The sequence below is a fragment of the Falco biarmicus genome, chromosome 1 (assembly GCF_023638135.1).
Source record: "Falco biarmicus isolate bFalBia1 chromosome 1, bFalBia1.pri, whole genome shotgun sequence".
Lineage (NCBI taxonomy): Eukaryota > Metazoa > Chordata > Aves > Falconiformes > Falconidae > Falco > Falco biarmicus.
Window position 1 is genome coordinate 77573847 of NC_079288.1, and position 24635 is coordinate 77598481.

General features: G+C 37.7%; 1 protein-coding gene across 8 annotated transcripts in view; it reads left to right on the forward strand.

The window, feature by feature from the left end:
* Nucleotides 1-1007: 1007 nt before the first annotated feature.
* Nucleotides 1008-24635, forward strand: part of SH3TC1 (SH3 domain and tetratricopeptide repeats 1) — a 60007-nt gene continuing 36379 nt past the window's right edge. For 6 of the 8 annotated variants that reach the window (XR_008821836.1, XR_008821835.1, XR_008821837.1 and 3 more), the window contains exons 1-12: nt 1009-1124; nt 6946-7196; nt 8508-8582; nt 10741-10868; nt 13398-13503; nt 15340-15483; nt 16085-16262; nt 17044-17117; nt 17844-18039; nt 18882-19009; nt 21189-21230; nt 22836-24521. Coding sequence is in view for 4 of the 8 variants with exons in the window: in XM_056338637.1 (XP_056194612.1) it covers nt 6989-7196; nt 8508-8582; nt 10741-10868; nt 13398-13503; nt 15340-15483; nt 16085-16262; nt 17044-17117; nt 17844-18039; nt 18882-19009; nt 21189-21230; nt 22836-24521 (2965 nt within the window). In the remaining 4 variants the exon portion in view is untranslated. Of the gene's footprint in view, nt 1125-6945; nt 7197-8507; nt 8583-10740; nt 10869-13397; nt 13504-15339; nt 15484-16084; nt 16263-17043; nt 17118-17843; nt 18040-18881; nt 19010-21188; nt 21231-22835; nt 24522-24635 lie in introns of all 8 variants that reach the window. The other 2 variants (XM_056338667.1, XM_056338623.1) reach the window with 2 other exon arrangements.

Here is a 24635-nt window from a genome sequence, read left to right on the forward strand (position 1 = left end):
CCACAGGCTCTGTCTGACTGTTTGGCGTGCCTCAGGGCAGCACCCCCTCTGCCAACATGTACCCGCAACTGATCAATGGCCTGATATCTTAAATGCTGGGATGTTACTGACTAGAGATGTCTGAGATAACAGGTGTATGGTCTTTGTGGTGGACACTGTCCGATTGTTCTGTTCTCAGGTAGCACCCACTGCAGTGCAGCCCAGACCCATGGCATGTGGGGTACTCCGTGCTTACCTGTAACAGTAGCGTAACTCTGACTAACTGTGTGTGAAATTCACAGTATGTTAGGGAGGAAAAGAATATAAACCATCTCAAGGTGTGGAGGGCAAAAAGCTAGCAGATTTGAAATAGAATAGATTATTTTCAGTTTCTCTCATCCTTGCCTTTGTGGACCGTTTAGGGTATGGCATCTGGATCAGTGATGAAATCTTGTGACACAGAGGATATACTCTGCATGTACTCCACAACAGACTTGCTTAACTCCCAAAATTGGTATTTAATGCTGCATAGCTGCATAGTGCGTGATAAATCTGCAAAACTATATACTTCTGCAATTTCAACGCAAGCATATAAGAGCAAATTCACTGTCAAAGTCTTCATCAAACTTTGTGGTTGGAATGGTAGAAAGAAATCTAATTCTGTGATCAAAAGCAAAGTGGCAACAAAGCCTGGTACTCCATCTAAAGGGCTATTTGTTAATTTGTCTGAGCAGTGCTCACTTAGCACAATGGTCTGGATGTATCCCATGGAGCCTTTTAGCCACTAATGCAAAATGCCAACATAAATTATTGCTTTGAAAAGCAGGGGGGTGTGAATGAACCTCCCAGCACATTTGATACATTTCTGCTTTGCATAATGAACTTTAGTAGCTCAAGTCCATGCTCATGAATGTTTCTTTAAAAAAAAAAAAAAGTTAAAAAACCCACAGTTTTTGAATTAACAGTAATAGTTAATGGACAACTTTTTGTACTTGCCACATGCAAGCCAGGCTGTGCAATCAACAGGAAAGATAAGAAGGTCAAACAGGAAGAGCTGTGCTGGAGTGAGTTTTGAGCAGAGCTGAGGAAGGCGCAGATCTGCCTGCTCTTTACCAGCATGTTATAGCGGATCAGGCTTGGAAAAGGTAGGAGAAGTCCTGTGCTCTGTATCTGCATGTCTGTCTCTTACTCTAATTTAGGTACCTGTGGTCTGGTATTTGACTGTATTGTCAACACGTTAGAATTGCAGCCAGTTAAACCAGGATAATTTCAGTGGTGTTCAATACTTTGGTGTGTCCATAATGAAATGATTGAAAAATACACTTAAATGTGATCTGTCCTGACTATGAGAACCTGCTGGGAGTTCCTGTGCTGCTCCGTTTTCCCTCTTCTAGGTGGTGGTGTGTGAGCTGAGCTGCTATTCAGTAACAAAAGCATTCCTCCTACTTATTCCTCTGCGTTAGCTGGCACAGGCTGAACTCTGTCAAATCTAGCACTCAAAATGAGGTATCAAGATTCACAGATGCCTTTTATGGTTTTCTAACAGTGACCTGAACTTTTTTAAATACCCCTAGGATTTATGCTTATTTTTAATCAGCTATGAAAATGTGGATTGTAGCCTACAATTTTCAGTATCTAAACTTGGAAATTTTAGACTTGGGGTGCTTTCAGGGCTTGATGTGGGTGGAAAGTATATTTCAGTGCTATTGAGGTATGGTGAAACTTAATCGTAAGAGGGTTAAAATTTTTAAAGGAATCTACTGCATCTTTGAAGCTTCCTAGGGCTTTATTTATAGACCAACTGTGAACAATGATACTGCTTGCAACATTGTTTGCTAAGAATGGCTGACTAACCTAAAGTTACTCCAGTGATAAAGAAGTCAATCTTCCTTTTTTGTAGAGTACTCAGATTCCCAAGTCTGTTTACCCTGATTACAGATTTGCTTTACCTTTCTGTGTAATACATAGCAGCACTGGAGGAAAAACTGTTGTGTTGCCTATACAGTACATATTATGGATGTTTTTTAATTCATGCCTTTAACTGAATTTATCATAGAGATCAAAGCTGTGATTTACTCTCTCTGAGGAGAAAGATTTTAATGATCTTGTCTGTAAGATGCTTGTAGCCTAATACAGGTGATGTGAAACAAATGTGAGTTGAAACTGGGGAGAAGGAATCATAAAATAACTACTCTGGCATCAGTTTGGGAAAATTACCTAGATTAATTTACAGCAGTATAGTTGCAAGACTGAGGTATTTCATGACTTGTGGGATGTACAGGAGATGGAAAGCAGATCAAGTGTGTGCACACAGTCAAAAGTCCCATAAATTAAGGCAATGCAGGCTTCACTAGCTGTCTGGCCTGGTTTGGAGCCTTGGAACAAGACATGCCCCATGAGATGAGTAAACATTTTGAGGCTACCAGAGTTCTGTTGTCTCAAGGTACAGCAGCAGTGGTTGGAAGAGCCTGGAGACTTTGAATTTAGAAGAGTTGCCCCTGATCCACTGGCAGCTCAGGTGAGATGAGCAATAGCTGGTGCTCATTTTCTTTGGATAAGAACTGATGCTCAGAGCAGCAATGGCAGTAACTTTGTACCTCCAGGACAATTCTAATATGTATGAATAATCCTCTTGATCTAAATTAATTCAACTTTACACTTGCTTCTGGACTCTGGCTACTTTACCAGCACTTCTATAGCACTCCTGTATGACCACAAATAATCTTTGTCTTGATTTCCATCTCTGTAAGACTTGAACAATTATAGTAACTTCAAGCTAGTAATTAGTAAGTTGTCCTGAGCCTCCTAGAGAGAAGATGATGAATGAAAGAGAAATATTGTATTGCATGCAGGTTTTAGGCAACCAGTTCAAATATAACCCATTCTTACGTACTGGATCGTATTCTCTTACTTAGCAATACACCTTTAAAGAGAGAGAGGGAACCTATACAGTGGATGTTATTAGTCATCTTCTTCAACCCTCTTTTAAATGGGAAGGAATTGGTGGGAGAGAAAGTGTTCCTGTCATCTACAACTCCTCTTAAAAAAAACAACAAAACTTGGGGGTGTGAGGGTGTGTGTGTGTAACCCTCAACCTGCATAGTTAGGGAAATGGAAAATGTCAAGCTATACGTTTTTTCTTCTGGTTAGCTAGCTCTGTTTTCAAAAACAGAGTTACAAGCTCTCAATGAAATGGGAGCAGCCACAGAGGGGAAAGTGTGATAATGGAATTGTTCTATTTAACTTTCAATAGGAAAGAAGTGTCTTATTTCCATCTCATGTTCAACAGCTGTTGAATACAGAACTTTCCAGCCTGCTGTGTGCTGTGGAAAGCAAGGAAAAGGTGGAGTGACCTTCTGAGCCTCACAAGCCTGGGCAGGTGCTACCAATGGCTCTGTATGGGGCGGCATGTCCAGTGAGCTCAGGCCAGGCAAAAGGATGATACCAGTGAACCCAGTAGCACTCCTATAGGAATTGTTGAGCTGTCCAGTACCTGCCTCTCTCACTGCTCATCCCCACCATGAGTTTCTGCTTTAGAAAGTGAGACTCCCCCAGAACAGCAGGGAGTGCCATCTCTTGCCTGCATGGCTTTTGGATAGAGGTTGGCTTCTGGCTTGGAAAAATGGGAAGATCATTAAATTTTATGGCCAATGTCTTGCACCAAATATGAATTTTTTTTGGTCAAGCCTCAAAGAGCATGAGGTAAAATAATTTTGTCTAAGTTACAAATAAAATGCTTTGTCAGTGCACATAAATGTAAATTGTAAGAACTAGTTATAGAAGACAGACTTTACAAGGTGAGTGTTAGATCTTTAATCCATTTCTTCATCTCATATTCGTTGCTATCAACAAATGGCTAATTGCTAATAAGTGTAATGGTAAGTTAGCATTACAGGTTAAGGAAAAAATCTCTAATGAGTGCGACTCAAGCACTGAACTTTAACATTCTCTAAATCTATTTCATTGTGGATTAATGCTTTTTTTTTTCTCTGGTTGGTGCCTCTGAATCTGTTTTAATTTGATTGGAATGGTTAATAATTGATGAGAAATCATGAGCATAATAAATATGGTGATTATACCATAGCATTGCTTGTGTGTTACGGTTTTGCTCCTTGGGGTACTTATAGTCAAAGGTGAATAGTAAAAGGACAGCGATGTAGTGCAACATCGTATGAAATCTTTGTTGCTTGGGATGCATTTAGATGCTAAATAAACATTCAAAAGGGCCTAAGTAGACTAGATGCCTAGCTACAGGGAAGTTATTTACTATGTTGTTCACAGTTCTTATACAGAGTCACATGGATTGAGGTTTGATACTTAGGGCAAATGTTAAAGACTGGAAAGGAATCTCTAGAGGACAGCATGAGTGTTAAAAATGTTTTTGAGACTGAATTTTTATTCTGTGATTCTTGGAAAAGCCAAGAGAAAACATTGATAAGAACATACCATTTTTGCTTTCCTTTCTCTCATTCTGATTTTTTTTCTCCTTGACTTAAGCTCTGGGATACTATGACTGAATCTTAAACAGTTCATATCAATTTTGATTTTTTCAGATGTCCTACTTGCTCTTGCAGCACCAAGCTTTACAGATTCATTCACAAGCCTGTATGTATGTCACCCTTAATAACATGCACTGATGCAGAAGACATGAAAAGTTAATCAATATCTCTTCTTCAACTTGTCTGAATTCTAAGAATTCAAGTCACAGTATATTTGTTTTCCTGAATTTTGATGAGGATGACATTTCTGTTTGAAGATAGGAGCTGATGGAAAAATTAATATTCTGAACACTGAATTCTCTTTCTGGGATCAAGGATAATCCTGAACTAAAAATAATAACTGGATTTGGATTCACATAGCAATGTAATTTAAACAACCATCTTTTGAATTAAATTATCCTTAATATCACAATATTTACATCCTCATCAACAGGAGATACCGGTATTCACAAAATCTATGCAAAAGAATGTTTAATTCTTAAGTGTGAAGGTTACAATCCATTACATATAATCCTGGTATAGTACTGAAAAGAATGGTGTTAGCTACTGTCATTACCTTAAGGAAAAGATCAACTGTATAAATGGAAAAGCATATTCCTAGCAAAGTGAGTTTGGTCTCTGGCAGACCTGTATTTTTAATCTTGTATGAGTCAGTCGTCAAGTCTAATAGGCAGTTTTTCAGAGAAATTAGCAAGAGAAACAGATCTGAAGTCAGTAAACTAATATGTTAGTGGAAATACCCTTTTCTGAGAAAAGGCATCAAAATTGCTTGTTTGAGTTACTATCTGTGTTTCATAGGTATTTATGAATTTATACTCATAACTTTATATGGAGAATTGCAAAGCTACACCACAAAGCACCGTTTGAAAATTGGCCTCACCACTCTGATAAGCACTTCCAAATAAATAGCAAAATGGGACAATGGAAACATTAAAACAACATCCATCCTAGATGTCTTAATACTTCATTACCTTATGTGCTTGTGGTAGATATGGCTATGGTTTAATTCTCCGAGCTGGTCACGCCACCTGTAAGTATGCCTCATTAATCTTTTTATAATTGCATAACATGCTTCTATCTGTATATAGTTTACTGCTTATTCAAGTTGCTCTATGGGCTAAAGGTTTCAATCACTGCAAAAAAAAGCATTAAAGTTGGGCAGACAGAGCACTGCCTCATCCCATCTACTTGCCTACCATGGCAGACATCTAGGAGCTGTTGCACCATTCACATTGGTGCTCAGTTTGCTCAGGTTTAAGGATCTGTGATGTGAAGCTTGGAGGTTGAGAAGTGTTGGAAAGCATTTATGTGAAGAAGCAAACCAGAATAACATGCTTTGGGATACACCATTGCATAGTGAATGGGGAAGGGAGAAATTTTCTGACCAGTCTGAAGGCCAGTTGTAAGGGCATACTAGCTGACCATGCACCACTAGTCTGAGGGTTTGGCAGTGAAAGTAATCTTCCATCAACAGCTCCATTTTAATCGATTTCTGCTGGAAAACAAATGAGAGGAAATTTCACAAAGAATACAAGTGTGTATACTCATAATGAATGTGGCTCGTTGATGAGTATGGCTGGAGTAAATACAGAGGAATCTGGATTAAGTACAAGTGGCAGGACTAATGAGAAATCTATCCTGTGGCTTTATGAAATCAGAGGCATTGAGAGCCCACTGAGAAAAGGTTCTAAATATCAGTGGGGCGTGTGCTGGCTACATGCATTGGCTGATGGTCTGGCAGCGCTTTTCTGAAGCTGAAGTAGCTTGTGCCTAAAGAACTGGGACTGCAGGGTGTCTCACATCGGTGACTGTAGAGGGAGCAGTGAAGCTTGCAACTACTTGAGCTCTACTTTCATTTCTATTCCTTTCCGCTGATGTTCTTCCCAGTACGTCTTGCTGCCAGGCTTGGCCTATAGCTTCAGTAAATCACCCTTCTGCTTTACTGCAAAGAAACCTTGCGATCCTTGCATGCCAGTCTTCCTGTATTGTGGGTTCCTGCAGAGGATTTATTCTTTAGCTGAATTTAAAAAAACCTTTCTGCTTGTTTGAATTAAGCATACAGTACCTGTTCCATTCTTGTCACCTTTAGAAAATGATGTTTCTCCTCTGCATTGCCTCTCTTAATGTGAATGATGCTATCCCTTGCAGGCTCTGCTTTAAAGCTGGCCAAGAATGAATAATCAGCAATGGGCATAAGTACATTTCACTTCAGGCCTTGGATTGTTGCTATTAGTCAAATCTGTTGTTACGTTGCTAAAGCAGTGATGCCACCTGATTACAGGAGCTTTTTCTGGTGTGAATCTGGGTGTTACACAACAATTCTTCTGAAAGGAGCCTAAAGCAGATACTTAAATTTATGTTAGAATTAAAAATAATTCCTGCAGGCAAGGGACAGCTCTTGAATACGTGCATGTATTTTGATGTTTTTTTTAAAAATATATTATTAATTAATTTTTTTCTCCCTCAGATTGTTGATAACGTTAATTGTAGCACTGTGAGCAATCACAAATATGGAGAGCTTGGCAGCAGCAGGCAGCACATCCATGCTTAGTACTAATGCCATCGTCCCTGGTCTGGAGGGAAAGCAAGAGAGGAACTTGGGGAGGAAAGAAATGGAGCAGAGGAGGTGCAGGTCTCACTGGAAACATGCAGAGGCCAATGCTGCCATTAGCACTGTGAGGGGTGGAGTCAGAATGGACACGTTGCAAGAACAAACAGGTAAGACTTCGATCAATATATCCTCATCACTCTGCTCTTGACTTTGTATTGAAATCAGTGTTCTTTAAACATTGCTTCCTGTGTGCAAGCAGACTTGTGACAGTACTTCTGACTAAACCAAGAAAAAGCAGAACTCTAAGTATGGTCCCAGAGGCTGTCGAGAATTTAAATTCATGAAGTTCCTTAAACACAGCCAGCCTACGCTGCACTGAGCTTACTATCAATTCTCTATTTAAAAATAAATATCGAGTCCAGATTAAAAAAAAACCCGCAACACCCCTGTCAAACCCCCAACCAAACTGAAGTGCTTGGGAACTGCAATTTCTATTTCTAGTATACATTAATAATTGTCCTTAAAGATGTTTTTATTGCTTACTGCTTCTTTTCTGATGTAGGAAAACTGTGTATATGTATCCTTATGTATTTGTGACTTTGTTCATGCAACATCAATAGGCGCACTCAAGGGAAGATGCGGAAGACTTGGAAATTACCATGTCCTATGATATTACAAGATTTTTCTTAAAAGCAGAGCTGCAGAGGAGAATGTCTTAGGATGCATAAAAATTGCCTGAGTTTTCTTTGAAAAATTAAAGATCTATCTCTCCCATTTTTATACTTGGAAATATCAAGCCTTGTCTTCAATGATTTTTGCTAAGGGAACCTTGGAATTACTTGGAGTGGGTGCTTCTTCAGCATGAGAGTGTATAATTTCCAAAAAGACCCCAAGAAATATGGGCTGAAAAAGAAAAAAACAGATTACTATTAATGTAAAATATAGTAATTTTGTGTTCTATTTCTAAAACTTCAGATCTCTTGGTTTTACATTACACCCTCCCAAGTATTAAGCTTGTAACAAATAAAGAGAAGGTTTACTTCTCTCCATGTCTGAATTGGTACAGGGCACTCGTGTCATTGCCAATTGATACCACTGCAGCTTCAGTGGAGGCCACTTTTTGGTATAGGTGCAAGGGAAGAGAAAATGAAGTCTGACTCTTGCTCTCTCCCAAATGTGACTTCAGTTTCCTGAGAGGCTATGTGTCCACCCATTCTCCATCATTTTGAAACTTCAGACCAAAATAATGAAATATTTAACTTCCTCTCCAGTAGGAGAGAAATGATCTGCAGATAATTTTTGTGGGTTTTGGAAATTATATACTGGGAAGGGGAAAAAATATAGTTATTTTCTTTTAGTAATTATCCAATGCATCGAATGCTTTGAAAGTCTGGGATGGTTTGTTTGTTTGTTTTTCTGGTGTGATTTATATGGACTTAGAAAATGCTCTTAACCATTCCTTTCATTTATCATAACAGAGTGTTCTCAAAGTGAAAAATGCATGAGTGTCAGTTCCAGGACCATTCCCAGACAAGCAGAGAATTTTCCAACTGGTAAGGTATTTGCTTCCATCATGCCTTGTAAATATAATGCTTTTCTCATTGCTTACTTTTTTTTTTGAGACAACTACGTCAACATTTGCAGTTGCAATTCCTGTAAACTTTATAACATACTTCATGGAGGCTGTGAAATGTCAAACTTCTACATAAGATTTGTCAAGAATTTCTCATAAAAAGAGAGAACTGCTATAAAAGCCAGAAACAATGTATGGACTATATTGTAGTGGCTAAGAAAAAAGGTAAATAAAGTTCATTGCTTATTGAAACCCACATGTAAAATTCTTGAAATGTCCTGTTTTTTAAGTTTGTGGCCTTTCCAAGTCTTTATTTTTTTTTTAGTGCTGTATTTTCAATGAAGTTGCAATTGAGTGCAGTTCTCCAGTAAAGTAGGTGCAGCAGGATTCCCTTCTGGAGTCCTTGTGGCCTGCTCTGTGAATTGAGGTTCTAGTCACATTTCCCTTCTCTTGCTTGTGGAGGAAGAGTAATAACCATCAAAGAACAACAGTTGGATGTGGTCTGCTTTCTGGCTTGACCTGACATATCACATCAGTGGTAGAAGGTCTCCCCCAGGCATATAGTTATTTCTAGTTAAACTATGTGTGCTTATATACACACCTGTTTGTCTCACTCCGTATAGAGCTTGGGTAGTTCTTAACTGGGAGTATGGAGCAGAGCTCACAGAAGCAGACAGGAAGACTATTATAGGTGCAATGGTTTTGGACCACGTTTCAATTCCATAAGGCTTTATTAATAATTATTTTGGCAGAAGCAGCTTATTTCAGTTGTTTAAATTCAATGCAATTATTATTTCAGTAATATTAACTTTATATAAGACTTAAATTGTGTTTCTACCATTAAATATTTAATTTGGAATCAATTTGATTATGTAAAACAAATTTAAATTTTTTACGTAATAGTCTTCTCTTGTGTCAGTATCTCTGATGGCTTCAGGTAAAATGAAGATGTCAATACAGTTACTTAACAGTGATCTAAGTAAGATTCAAAGATTCTAGTTTGTGTTCTTTGTACTAACAATTGACTACATGACCACAGCTTAAACAGAGAGGGCTTGTAATTCAGTAACACTGCTTTGTATTTCTGACCCACCCTTCTTGACCTTAATGTAATGAGTAATTTAGGTGCAAGTCATCGTAAAACTCCTGAAGACATACATAGGAAGCCCTATGAAAACAGATTAAGATGCAGCATGTTAGACCAGAATGTGAGAAATATCTATTTTTCCTGATTCAAAGGTGAAATTCAGAGGAGATGGAGTATTTTGGGATGGTCAATAATCCCATTTATTGCTGGAAGCATGACCTGTTTACACACTTGCAACTGGAATTCTTCCTGGATGGGTATTATTGCCTTATATGTACCCATCTGTGTATCTGAAAATTTATGGGTCTGATTTAGAGTTCTTGAGTTAAATTAACAGATATGCAGAATGAAAGCAGGTTTATCGAAGATCTTTATCTGACAGCAGCTAGCTGAAACTGAGGAAGTCATAAGTGAGCTTTTAGTGGGACCATTTATCTTGGCTGGTACTGCTCAGCCAGCTTAGTGGAGAAACAGCTTTTTCAATATGCAATTTATAGAAGCCTTCTGAAATGGTGGGGGTGACATATCTGATAACTGTGAATTTAAGATTAGCATAAAGAGTTGCGGTAACATGCCAAACAATCTACATGTTGGTTTTGGCTTTGTTTGGTTTTGGGGTGAGAGTTATTTTTGTGATTCCAGTATCTGTTTGCCTCGATTTTTAAAATATGCATGGGATATTTGGAAATCTGGGCATGTTCTCAATGTCCGTAGAGCTGTCTAATTTGACAAATTACCAATCTGCTTGCTTTTTTCCTCTTCTCTCTTCTCCATCCCCAAGTGTGTCAGTTGGCTCCCAGAATTTCTACAGACTTTCACATCACACTCCTTTGTATAGTCGAAGCCTTTATTATGCAAGTGAAACAAATGTTGTGTTTCATGCTAGGCTACTATCTCTACTGGGTAATAAAAATGAAAAAGAAACATGCAGTACATCAGTTTTCTGTGTCTGTCTCTGAAGCTGAAAAAAATATTTCTTAATGTGGATTCTATGAATTTGAGGGATTTTCTGGTTCTCCAAAGCTCATTCTAAATGGATATCCTTCTACAGATATCTCCTTGAAGTTAACGATGGTAAGACGAAAGAGTCAATGTCCTGATCCCAGACTCCAAAGACAGCTCAGAGGGCAGCTCCGTCTTCTGGAAAATGACAGCAGGGAGGTGATGGCAGTTTTCAATGTAAGTCAATTGCTTGGGAATAGTTTTATTGATTCAGAGAATCCACCCTGTGCTACTGAAATAGTCTGAGTTACTTGGGTCCTATTTCCATTTACAAGCTGTATGCTTGAATGAGTGATCAGAGCTTCCCATGGCACAAAACATCTATAGACATTAGAAATACTGAACCATTGAAAAAGACTGGAACACCAAATTGATATATAGTAAATAAACCTGGCTAAATAACACATTGAAGGGGTTTGTTTTAAAAATGTTCTGCTTCGATTTATGTCAAAGGAAATCATGCTTTTCTGATATTTTATTTTCATTTGCCCTCGTATTGACTTTTCACTTAAGTTTCCAGTCACTTTGAGTCATTTGGCATGCAAGTTACCCAGGAAGCCCACTTCTAAGTCAAAGAGGAAGTCTGAAGGAGAACAGCATAAATATTTGATGTCCTAGGGCTAGATGGCCATAGCTATAAACAGCACATAAGAGGGTTGACCAGTTTTTATTGCTGTCTTTCATTTGTTCATATGTAGGAAAGTTTCCCTCTACAACCAATGAGGTTTGCTACACGTATGATTTCAAGTCACCTCTTCCCTCTTGATAGAAAAGCAGGATGATACCATTTGACTTTTGGTGTCCCTTTTTTGACTAAGCCATGAGTTCCAGTCTCCGTTGCTAGCAAGCCAAACACAGAGATCTTAATTAGTTATGGCTTTGACTATCTTGGATGCATGTGTTCCTACACATTTTCCCTTTCATGTGTTGTGAACTCTCCATCACCAGCCTGCTGATTTTGTGGCTGTGAAAACAGTCTGTACTCCTGCTGCTCTGCTCTGGCTTTTGTTTAGGGGGAGATGGAGAAAGGATCAGTAGGAGAAGGAAAACAGCATACAAATAGACTAGATTTGTGGCCTTATTAGAAACAGACTGGGAAAAGGACTTTGAAGGAAGCAAGATTTATAATGATAAGTTTCCTTAGAATGTTGTTTTGATATTCAGCAGTGCATAAAGCCCTTGGGGCTGAGATATTTTAGCATGTGTTGGCAATTTATTAATAGATTTCAGGCTCTTGTTAATATTTAATCTAGTGTAGAAAGGGGCATGTAGAAGATCAAAGCAGTGATGAGGCTTAAGTTGGATATCTCTTTTTCAAAAAGGAATTACTGTTTTAATTTGTTCATGTTGTGTGAATTGAAAAAATGGAAGTTAAACAGAATTAATTCAGAGGTCTTTTTAAATCATGACATAATAGTAATAAAAACAGTAGATCAGCTTCATTTTGCTCAATTACAGAAAATGTGTGAGGGAGTTTTATTACACACACACAGAGTTAGAATCAGTTTATTGTTCAGTCTTTGCATTGGTTTAAGATGCATTTCAATTTAGATGTGATGGGAGTAGAAGGTGCAGTACTGGGAAATGATACAGTAGCATTATACCTGTTAGCTTTGCATCTGATTTATCCTCTGAGATGCTGGTTCAGATATTTGTCTCACAAATTGCCACAGTTCTTTGTATTTCCCTGAAAGAGAGTAGCCAGTGTCATTGGTGAACCCTGTATTTAAGCTACTAACTGAAGTGCAATCAGACAGTATATTACCACTTTTTGGCTAGAATCTGTTAAAATGTATATTTCTTTGACTTATTTGAAGGTTTATGTAGTTCTCCCTTTTTAGCATTTCTGAAATTCCATATAAAATCCATCAATATCATTTACAGCTATCATTGCTCATCTTTAAGTGCCATTTAACGCTATTCTAGCAACACAAACCAGTACAAATGAGAAGGAAAGGCTTTTACTGCATTTTAAAAAAAACAAAAACAAAAAACACCCCGAACAAACCCTCCAGTATATTTAATTGTCTTAACTATGGAAAGAGTGAACTAGGGAATGACTATCCAATGCCTCCTCTGGAACAAGACTGAAGTTGCCATGTAGCAGGTTCAAAGTTGCATCAAAGGACATGCATTTTCATGTGTGTACAGAGTTCTGAGGCTAACCTACAGCAGGGTGTTGTGGATCCTAAAATTTTACAGTGGTTCAAGTGACCTAGAGAAATTTTAAGACAAAAAAAATCCAAAGTAACAAACAAAGAAGCCCTTTCCACAATTTAATATCAATACCAACATGTCTGGCAAAGACAGTTCTCAAACTTTAAAAAGCTCTGATGGGAGGGTATTCTTGGAAAGTACCACGAGAGGCTTGCCTGGCTTTCACACTAAATAGAGAATGCTGGCTGCTATACATAGATGTGTATGAATCAGATAGCCTGTAGTCTTACCCAGTGATCAGTCCTGAGGTCTTAATTCCTCTGTAAATTAACCTTACTGGAACAGTTGGTACAATTGGTAAGAAAAAGTCAGATTAAAACTTGGCAGACTATATGTTGTAGGTATGTGTTAAATAACAGATATCTCACGTGGGTAAAACCCTTCTTAATACAGAGCATTTTAGCATAAGCATTACCTAGTGTGAAAGTGTGCTCAGGTCTAGTATAATGGTAATTAAAATACTGGGTTTTATTTATTTTTTTTTTTTAGGAGCTCTCTGCTAGACTGCTGTCTATTCATAGTGATCAAGACCTAATAGTGGTGACATTTAAAACTTTTGAAGAAATATGGAAGTTTCTAACCTACCACTCACTGGGTAAAGCTGTTTCACCATACAACAGTTCAACATGCTTTTTTTTAAATTCCTCTGCACACAACTTCTGATTGACTGGGAACTTGTTGAACAGGATTTTGAGATTTTTTTTGTATTAACTCCTACTAGCTGTAAGTAATGTTCCTGAACTGGGTACTTGTGATAGGGTTGGAGAGACCCTCTGACCTCCAGGAGAAACCTGCCTTTTTCCCAAAGCAGGTAACAGCTATTGTTCCTGTCAAAGTTAGACACTCCAGAGTCAGACCATATCTTCTTTTTAAGCAATCTATTCCAATCCAGGTGGTTTTGTCCTAAAGTCTAACCTGTGTTGCAACTTAAATACATTTACAGATTTTTCTGCTCACTGTAGACATGTGGAAGTCACTCCTCTTTCTTTGTATCATGCTAATACCTATTTGGAGACTTCTAACCCATGCTTCCACTCAGTGTTGTTTTCACTAGGAAAATCAACCCTAATTCCTATAAGCCTTCTTCAGAGTGTATTTTCTAGACCTCTTATCATGCTTCCCACTGGACTCTTCTGGTTGTTCCACAACTTTCCTAAATAGCAGTGAGCAAACTGGACAGAGCTGGTAAGGCTTCAGAGGAAATATCAAGTAAAACAAAAATTGCTTCATATGGTGCATGCTTCAGTTTTATTTCTAAATCTGAGCTTGCCTTTTGTGTACAATATGATGCCATTGATTTGAGTTACATTTTTAATATGCTATAACTTCCCAAGTCTTTCTTGAAGAATATAATGTGAATTGGGTCTTTGTCTCCATTTTATCTGATTTTTATTTTTTTTCTTCTGTGTATGGAGAGCTTGTGTGCATTATTATTGAATTTGCCTGTTTCTGTCAGACTAATTTAAAATAATGAATTTTATTTTGAATTCCACATTTGCTATTTACTTGCCGTTTTGTATTTTTAAATGTTCCTTAGATAACTAGAAAAAATACTGTTTCACCCAATTTTGCAGAGGAAAGACAATATGATGAAGCTTCTTTTTAGGCAAGGCTGTGGCTAATAGGGAATTGATTCAGCATCTTCTGAAGAGCAGAGTAGCACCCTAATCACTGATCTGCCCACCTTTCCTCTTCATCACCACTTTTTGCACAAAGGTTTTGCTGATGTATTAATGTTGGCCCTTTAATTAATACCCTGCTATCTATCCCATACTGATTGATACAGCCACCCAGTTCTCTACCATGCTGATTATGATACAGCAATCCAGATCTCTCTGGAACTCCTAATGTAAGGAGCCCCAGCTTCCAAGATCAAGCACTATCACCTGATTTACGTGACTGGTATGCAGCAGCATCTCTGTCCCAATGTTCCAGGAGTCTGATGCCCAGGCACAGTATCTGCATAAATCAGTACAGCTGAATCGGGCAACAGAAATTTATACAGAGATTATTTTTTCAGATTATTTCCAGTCTTCTGTTCAGTGGTGCTAAGCACCCGTTGCTCAAAGCTTCCTAGTCGTTGCCTCTTTCAGACTCCAAACCTTTCAAATAGAGCTAAGCTATGGGGATCCCTTGTTAAGGGAGGACATGGTCTGCTTCCTCAGCAGGATTAGGCACAGAAATGTTGTGTGCCTTTTAGGTGTAGTCTGTGAGAGCTAAGCATTAAAAATAGATGTAATGCATGTGACTTGATGTAACTTTGCTAATACTATATAGTAAAATTAGTTATACACTGTGGGTTAAGCAATAAAGGAATCATCTGAATGCCCACCCCAGTCTCTGACTTTCTGAAAGGGTGTTTTCTTCTACACTGTAAAACTGTAAAGGAAACAAATTGTTGGGTCTCTTTTTTTTTTTTTTTTTTTCCTAGGTTTTATAAATCATTGCATGGAGAATTTATTCTTAGATCAGTCTTTCTGGCTGTATTCTCAAGAGGAAGAAGAAACAGGCATTGAAGTCTGTATAAATGAAAAATCATTAGAGTTGATGTACAGAAGCTTGCTAGTACAGGAAGGTAAGGAAGACTATACATGCTAAGGCTAAATTTAGAGAAGCGCCTTTCTTTAAAATCCCCAAATCAAATACTAATGCACCAGGAAGAGAAGAGAACAAACACAGATTGGGTTCAGTAGGATCACAGGGAAATTAGAAAAATTCATGTGCAACCGGTCCATAAATGTATATGAAAAAAATTAGGGAGGGATGCACATTCCACCTTGCTTAATATTATTGCAGAGCCTGGAGACATACAGGAGAGAGGGACTGCAGATAGCTGCCAGGCTCATGTGCTTCCCCTATAGCATCACCTGCTGCCACTGTCAGAGACAGAGTGGGGCTAGATGGATTGTTGATTACTGCAACAGGAACATGCAGAGTGTTGCAGCAGCAGAAGGCTCTACACTTCATTGAACAGCTCAGCTCTGCTTTTTTTTTTTTTTTAACTGAAACTAGACAGCAAAGTATGAATATCTGACACTCAGAAAGAAATTTCCTATGAAATCTCAGATTTTTGTTTTCTAATTGAATGTTACTAATGCTCTTGAAGCCAGTTTTAAAGCTTGTATGACACTAAAACATTACATAAAATGACATCTGCTCCACTGCTTTCTTTTTAGGGGCATTTTTTGTTTTATGTCCTGACAATCTAATAAGAAAGGCAATTGCTCCAGACAATGAAATAAACACTCATTGTGAGTCTGGGGCTTTTACTGAAGAAGTAACAGATGGATCTGTGGATGGTGATATGACCGTGCTGTGTAATGCTTCTCTGGAGCCATTGATCCCTTTTCATCAGTAGGTACCTGACCCTAGCTACCTCTTTCATATGCATCTGTTTCGTATGTACACATGTGCTTAGACATAGGTGTCTCTAAATGGTAGCTTGTTATGGAACATCCATCTTCCATTAACACTGAGAATGCATGCTCTATTTCCTTCCATACTACACAACTGAAATTAATCCAGATACTTACAGAGCAGCATTTAAAGATGGTTTACTATCTTTTGAGTTAAATATTTCTGCTTTTTTTCCCTGAGTCTGAAATAAAATCCATGAACACTTCTAAAATAACATAAAGTGAAAATTTTCTTTTTTTCAGGATGCTTGGGAATATGGATAGTAACAGGTGGGATGCTTGGAAACAAGGATGATCACAGGCTAGCAGTGTTTTTACTCAAAACTATTGACAGGAGCCATTCACCTCCTTTAATGCAGTTTGTTCCAAATTCATATCCAAGCTCATAATTGCTATAAAGCCAAAATTACATCAATGGACTCACTTCAGGAATCACCAGAAAATAATTTATTCTTGGTGTTCTTAGTAATTAAAAAGCTGGTGTTTTTTCTATTGACCTTGGGCAGGGAGAAATAACATGACCTCCTCAGGTTTGTCTGACTCAAGTAATGCTTCCTTTACTACTAAAACATAGCTGTGTCTGAAGTGTATGGAGAGTGCTGAAATAGAAAGAACTGTGGGAGGCGTGCATCTGTTTTCAAATGGATTTAAAAATATTACTGTTATTTTCACAACACTTTGTGAAGTGTTTTATACGCTAACTTGTAGCTCTCTTTCAGATGGTTTCTTAAAAGGTATTCTAATCCTATTGATTTTACATACAAAACGGAAGCTAAATCCATCAAGAAAGTTGGTAAGAAATTCCATTCAAACATCAGCATTAAAAGAACCCCAAATTTATTCTATGCTTTTAAGACACTCTAAAGCCTATTTTCCCCATTATATTAGGATGGGAAGACAGATTTCAAAATTTCATTACAATAAAATTAGCGAAAGCATAAATCTCTGCCTAAGTTGAGTTAAACTCTAAAGGCTTATCTCTTCTATTTTTGTCTAAATACTGTATTAAGTAGATGCACAAAGTAGTAAAGAGTAATTAAGTTGAGAATGCCTCTAGATTTGATGAAAAAATTTAAAATAAGAAAGTGCACCAATGTAATTACTGTGGATCTTTCATACATGTATTGTTTTATCTAATACTGCCTCAGAAATTAAACTTATACAGAGGTCACTCTGGCCCAAGTTCGGAGCCCTTTATAAGAGGGAAAGTAAGGACTTAAAACTTTTTTGTTGTTGTTGCATCATGAAGGAATTTGCTAGAACTTTGAAAACATTTTAAACTCTGCTTTCTCATGGCTGGAAATGAGGATTTTTATGCTGTTATATACAATTCTAATTGCTCAAACCAAATAAATTGGGTTTGGATGATTTAAATCTTGACAGATCAGATGTGCAACTCACAAGTTCAAGGAATGTCTCTTGCTAGATATGTTGCTCTGCTGAGTTGCTGTTCTATTAAGTGTATTTGTATTGTTAAATTACTTTATCTGAAAATATTATTTATCTCCTTATTACACAGTAACAGGATCCTGTCTGGCTGTGATGAATTATGAAAGTATTGTGTTGGAAGAGATGAGTTTCCAGGAAGGGGACAAAATTGAGATCGTTGGCTACTTCATTGAATGCATGGCATGGTTTCTTGGAAGACATGTGTTTACTGGCCAAATAGGTTTTGTAAAGACAAGTCACGTTAAACTGGATTTATCTAGAAATAAGTAAGTGACATATATTTCACTCATACACAAAAAGTGACTCAGTCTCTTGAGCTTTAAAATATACTGAATATTAAACTCAGATTTGAGGGGTTTTAGGTTTTTTTTAATGAGAATTGTCATAGTGTCTATCAGTCAAAAGAAATGCAAAGAAATTGAAATATGAAGTCTGATTAAATGTTGGAAAATGTCCACGTGTACCAGAGTTTTATTGGGAAAAGTTTCTTACTGTTATATCTGGTTCAGCCTCTCTTCTTTGGATCACAGAAGACTATTTTTGCTGGTCACAAGACCTACATTGAAGCATCCAAGTTCTGTTTTTGCTAGTACCCTCAGTTACAGGCCTTAACTTGCTTCAAATGGGGCTCCTTTTACAAATAATTGCTCATAATGCAGACAGAAACCTGTAAAAAGTGTGCATTTCAGCATGCTTTGGCACCATGTAAATAGGCTGCTCTTACTAACATGTCTGGACTGTTCACATGCTGAAACAAGGATTTCTTAGAATGTTCTCCACCGGTCCATTTGATGTGTAACTTGAAGCATATATTAGAAAATTGGTGCCATAATGTCCTTAGATTTTTGCTTTTAATATGTTCTCTCATAAAATGCTATACCATGACATAGACATACAAATTACTTGCATATGGCAGAAACTGTTAGCTGCAAGCATAGCTACTATCCATTTGTATGTATGTTTATAAATGATTGTTGTCTTCAAAATTAGCATCAGCATAATGTAAAGATTGTATTAGTTTCTCTAGCGGGCTTCAATTTGACTGATGCCGTGAGCTCAAGCCAAATTTGCTTTCAGACACCTTCAGAGTTGTTCCTTTCTTTGTTAGAACACAAGACCTGGATTTTCTTGAAGCAGAAGAGCTATCTTTTTTTTCAAAAGAAAAAAATTTAGAAGAAGTGATACATTTGTTAAAACAAACTTCCATCACAGATGTTTGCTCTGTGTACAGAATAGGTACGTATGAATTTTACTCCTTTTTAGTGCACAAGATACAGGTGCAGTTCCTAGATCCTTGTTATAACTGCCTCTTTTTTAAAAAAAAAAATATTTTTTTTGTTTCAGTTTGATTCTAGCCTTTACATCTAGCTTGTAATATCTTGGTTTTCAGTTTGATCATACATATGGCTGTAAAAATCTTGCTATCATCTTTGCTGCTTCCCTGTTGATGCAAGACTTTTCCCAGCAGAGCATTTACAAATCCTCTTTTGTCCTTTTTTTGAGTGAATTAAATAGCAGGGTTTTAAAAACTCTGTTATTGAGCTGAACATACCTTCAAGCTTTTCAATGTCAGCACCACATTATAAAAGGTGGTATGCTAACCCAAATACTGCTGGCTTTTCACTAGCCTTAAGAAAGGTGGCATAATAATTATTGGCAGCTAATGCAAACATACACCTTTTCATGCTTAATTTAACTTTCTAAAGGTATAGAAAAATAGCAAAATCTATTCATATAAAGAAAACATATACTTTTAGCTATACAGTCTCTGAAAGAGCTGTTATTTCTAAGTGTTCATGCTTTACATAAGCTAATAGGGATAATTGGGGTTTCACCTTTACAGGCTTAGTGTAAGGTAGTGTAATAGAATTATCTTGCTGAACTGGATCAGCTATTTTTTATCCCATCACAGGCTGTCCTGAGGTGATGTGTATGCTTGCCAAATATCTAACAAAGTTTTATCTCCATTAGTGCCATCCTAAGAGACAGACCTGTAGGCTGTGGTTTGAAAGAAGGTGATGTGTGGGGTTGAGTTTAGTTCTGCAAATCGGAGTGCTTATGAACAATAACTAAAGCATGTCAGACCTGAGTTGGAAAATGCAACATATGTCAATGGGCAAAACAACTCCATGTCTCACCTTCCTTGCTTGAATGAAAAGCCTGGGAAAAAAAGCTCAGACAGCTGTTAGGTGCTAAAACAATGTCATGGGCGTAATGGACATACTGCTGTTTTTGCCTGTTGCACATTTTTCACCACATCTCCTCTCCTCTTTAAACTTTATAAGTGCCACCTTCTTTTCACATCTTCCCCAGCTAATGGTACTATCTTTGCCACTTTTTTCTCTTAAAGTGAACAATTGATCAATATAACATGACTTACCCAGAGCACGTGTTTTCAATATTCACTTGATGTGTGATCTGAGTAAATGGGTTTTTGATTCCTTCCATCCACATCTAATGAGAAGTATTTACTTATGAGTACTTCCCCAGCTAGATATTTAAAGCATTTGTAAACATCTATGGCATTTGTCCACCATAGTCAGGAAAACATTTGAAGACAAGAGATTCAGAAACTAGTAAACAGTCAGTGAGAAGTCATTCTTAAAGGCTAGCGAAACGTCTTTCCATCAGCTTAAACAGACCTAGTTCTGTGAACCTCTCCTTTTAGACACATTCTTCATACACTCAGTACCGCTTACATTGTACCTAGTGTATGAAAAACAGTGAATATAATCCTGAAATGCACCATAACAACTGCAATACTTTGAGAAATATCTTCTACACAAAATAGTAATTCTTAAATGTTCTATGGATGCGTTATTTCTATAGTAGTCATGTCTACAGAACTTAAAGATAGCTTTTTTAGAAGGAAAGATGGATACAGGGATTTTTCATCTGTGTCCTATCGGAATGGCCACAAAAGTCTGACACTTGGCTATAAAAACTACCCAAATAATTATTCTCTCCTCCCCCCACCCCCTGTGAGTGATGCTAAAACTTATTTAACTAATATTAAGGGCTTTTTGTTACCTCATTTTGGGGGCGGGTTGTGGGGAATGATTGTACCTACACTGTCCACATATTTTAATGCAGTGGTGATGCATCCCTCATGCAGAACAGCTTGGCGTTAATTCTAATTGCATTATGCACATGTCTCCCCACCTTACTGTGCAGTGGTAGGTGCATTATGATAGCCATGTGGAAAGCAGTGAATTGTATCAGCAGGCGGTTATGTCCTTAGGATCTGTTAGCTTTGGGTCATACTTAGAAATTGCTTCTCTTCTGAATTTCTAGACACACCCAATTCTTCTGACATACAGAATTCTGAACTAAAAAATAGCCTTGTTTTAGGGAATTTAAAACTGGGAAAGAACTAAGATACCATAACTAATGTGACTTTTTTTCTTTCTTACAGACCAATTAGAAGAACCAGAATTTCAGAAAGCTCATGAATATGGTAATGCCTCATATGCATACAATTTTTGCGTAAAATTAATGTGACTTCTGATATTTTTGGTATCTTTGCCAGCTTTTCTTCTTCTAATGTGTCTTCATATGCTAACTTTCTTCTCTCACTGTTTGCTTTCCTAGGTTTTGCTGTAACCCCTACTCACCAGATTTTGCTGTAAGACATTATGGGTTTTCACTGATATCACATTTCTTTCTTGGACCTTGCTATTCAATTGCAAAATGTATGCCTTATTTCTACTGCTGACACACCCACACCCACCACCACCCTTCAACACTCCTACTTGCTTAACAGAGCAAAATACTGTTTATGGGGCATCTGGCAAGTGCTGACTTTGAATTCCAGCAGATTTTCCATCTGCTAGAAAACTTCGCCCCATAAATATATTTCCCAAAGGAGATATTTTGATGAGGATGCAGAATTATTTTCCTTTGACATCTATTTGCTAAACTGTCACTATCATTACTTGTACTATATTTTTCTAAATACCAGATTTTATATTTATGATTCTGCTGAACAGTTTCAGAAATGAGATTCTAAGAAAACTGAGCTCTAAATCTGCAACTTCAATAAGTTCCTGTTGATATGCAGCTGTAAGCTTTACACTGACTGTGATGGCAAAATATATGCCTAGTCCCTGCCCTATTTTATTGGCTGGGCATCAGTGGGAAGACTATAGAAATGACGGCATGTCTGTCTTTTTTTATACTGGTAAGATATTCAATGTTGTCAGTACTAGGATAATTTAAATCAATGACTACATCATTCATGAAAAACTTGATAATTTTGAGAATGTTAGTCTGTGCTAGCAGAGAATAAGGGTTGGTATTTGAAAGAAGAAATCTTGTGACATATTACACAGGCATGGCTGGCCATACAGACGTAATGTGAACAGGAGAACATGACCTTTGCGGGCACTCTCCCAGCACCCATGTAAGACTTCAACACCTCTAACTCAGTTACTCACCTCCCATCCCCCAGCAACCTGCCTTAGCTGTCTATCAGGGTATAGGTATACCCTTACTCAAATTCACAGTTCCCTTAGACCTTAAATCCATCCAATATCCATGTCCCATCCTTGGGCTCTTTATCCAGCTTGCAGTTCAGACCTTGGGTCCTTCCAGATCCTGGTCTTCTGCTTTCCAGCTAGTCTGAATTGTAATTCATTGACAGTTTTCTTTTGGTCATATATACACAGAGAGAATAGAGAATATACACTCAGAATATACTTCTTGAGTATACACTCAGACACAAAGCAATTTGAATTGACATTGGACTTCATTTGGATTAGCGATGGATTAGGCATACAGCCTGGCTAAGCAGGTGTACTGATTGGCAGCCTGCTTACATGTGGCAAGGTCCGTTTATCCCCACTCCTCCAGTTTCCCACACTTGTTCCTCTCTGATCCTTCTTGATCTTCCTCTTTCTCCACCTTTGGCTTGTCTCCTAGACATACTAAGAAAGTGCGGTATATGTATATCATGTTTTTTTAACAGCATCTTCTACTGATAAATGTTTTTGTTAGTCTATTAAAGATCTTTGTGTGTATGCACAAGTGAAGTTGTGATCTGTAATTTATTTTTGAATTTCAGAAATTCCACATTCACATTCTAACACAGGATCCACTAGCAAGAATGGCAAGATAGAAGAATTCCTGAAGAACTTCAAGAATTTGGAGGCCACTGAAGCAGAAGAGGCAACTACTGAAGGAGAGGATTCTGCTGGCTCTCCAAATAAGGAACTCTTTCCTCCACCTGAAGGACCTTGCTTCCAAATATGTCAAGATGATGTCCAAGCATCTGACATCTTGGAGTCATTGTTACTCTTCTTAAATAGGAAAGAGTATGAGAAAAACTTCAAAAGCCTGTATGATTTCTCTTATCCATTTATCAATAGCATGTTTTATGGGTTTTCAGAAGAAGAAGAACTGGTTAGTTTTTTCAGGTTAGCAAGAGAAGCAGCAAAAAAGGCAGGTATGTCCTGGGCACTGGCAAGGATATGCTTTCTCTTAGGCAGGCTCAGTGTCAAAAAGCTGAAATTTTCCCAAGCTCGGGTGTATTTTGAGGAAGCATTGAGAGCAGTAGCTGGAGGATTTAGTGATTTGTACTTTATAATTGCTCTTTATACAAATCTAACAGTCATCTACTTGACACAAAAGAACAAAGAAAAATGTGCTCATGTTTTTGACAAGGCTACATCTCTTCTCATGGGAATTCCCAACTACATTTGCAGTGCTGACCTGGAGTCAGATATTCTAAAATATGCTCTGAAAAGGACAATTCTGAGCCAGAACAAACATGCAGAGGCAAGGGCATGCTTTCTACTGGCAAAACATTACAATGTGCACAAACAGCATGAAGAGGCACTACCATTCTTGGAAAGGTTTCAACTGTTGCTTAATGACTTGGGTTTACAAAACAACTTATCAAACAACTGTTACTTCAAACTAGCAGAGTCCTACAATGAAAAGTGTTTGCCACACATTGTATTAAGTTGCATAAAGGTTGCCTCTTCTCAGAGCTCCAATACTTTAATGGATTCCTTGAAAAGGATTGATTTAGTCATCAAAAATGCTCCCAAGCTCTGTGGCCTGAGAAAACTCAGACAAATACTCCCATCCCAAATTGCACCTTACCTCATACAAGCACTTTCCTCTGTGTTTACTAATGAGCAGCAAGAACTATGCAGCACTATCTATCTTAGCTTAGCAAAACTATACAGTCATCACAAACGGTATGGAAAAGCCATTGTTTACATGATGAAAGCACTGGACTCTGTTTCTGCTAAGCCAGAGGAAATTATTAACTATTTGGTCTCACTTGCTTGGCTATACATTCTTTATAGGCAATATGATGTGGCTTTAGATGTTTTAAATGCTGTTGTAGAGTCTTCATGGAGCAATTCTCAACAGCTAGGGGTTGCTTATAATATGCTTGCTATTGCTTTGAAAAGAACAAACAATACAAAAGAAGCTGCTGAAAGCTACTACAAAGCACTGCGTCTCTCCGAAGAGACTGATAAAGCTCATAACCAAGCTATAGCCCTGGCTAATTTTGGGGCACTCTGCTTGCATGCAGCAGCCAGCAAGCTGGCAGAACATTATTATATCAGGGCAGTGAAGCTATTCTCAAAACTTCCAAGTACGGATTGTGGCCAAGACTTTATCCAAGTCCTCCTTCAGCTGGGATGTTACTATGTTGGTGGAACTCAAAGAGAAAAAGGAAGGCTTTATTATGAATGGGCTTTTTTAGTTGCAATGGAAACAAGTCATTTGGAAAGTAAGTATTTTTTTCTCAAAGTTAGGAAATGTACCCTTTAGGAATGTTTGTTTTATAGGTATATTATTGTTGTTCCTTAAACAACATTCTATGTCCAGTTATGTGACAGCTATT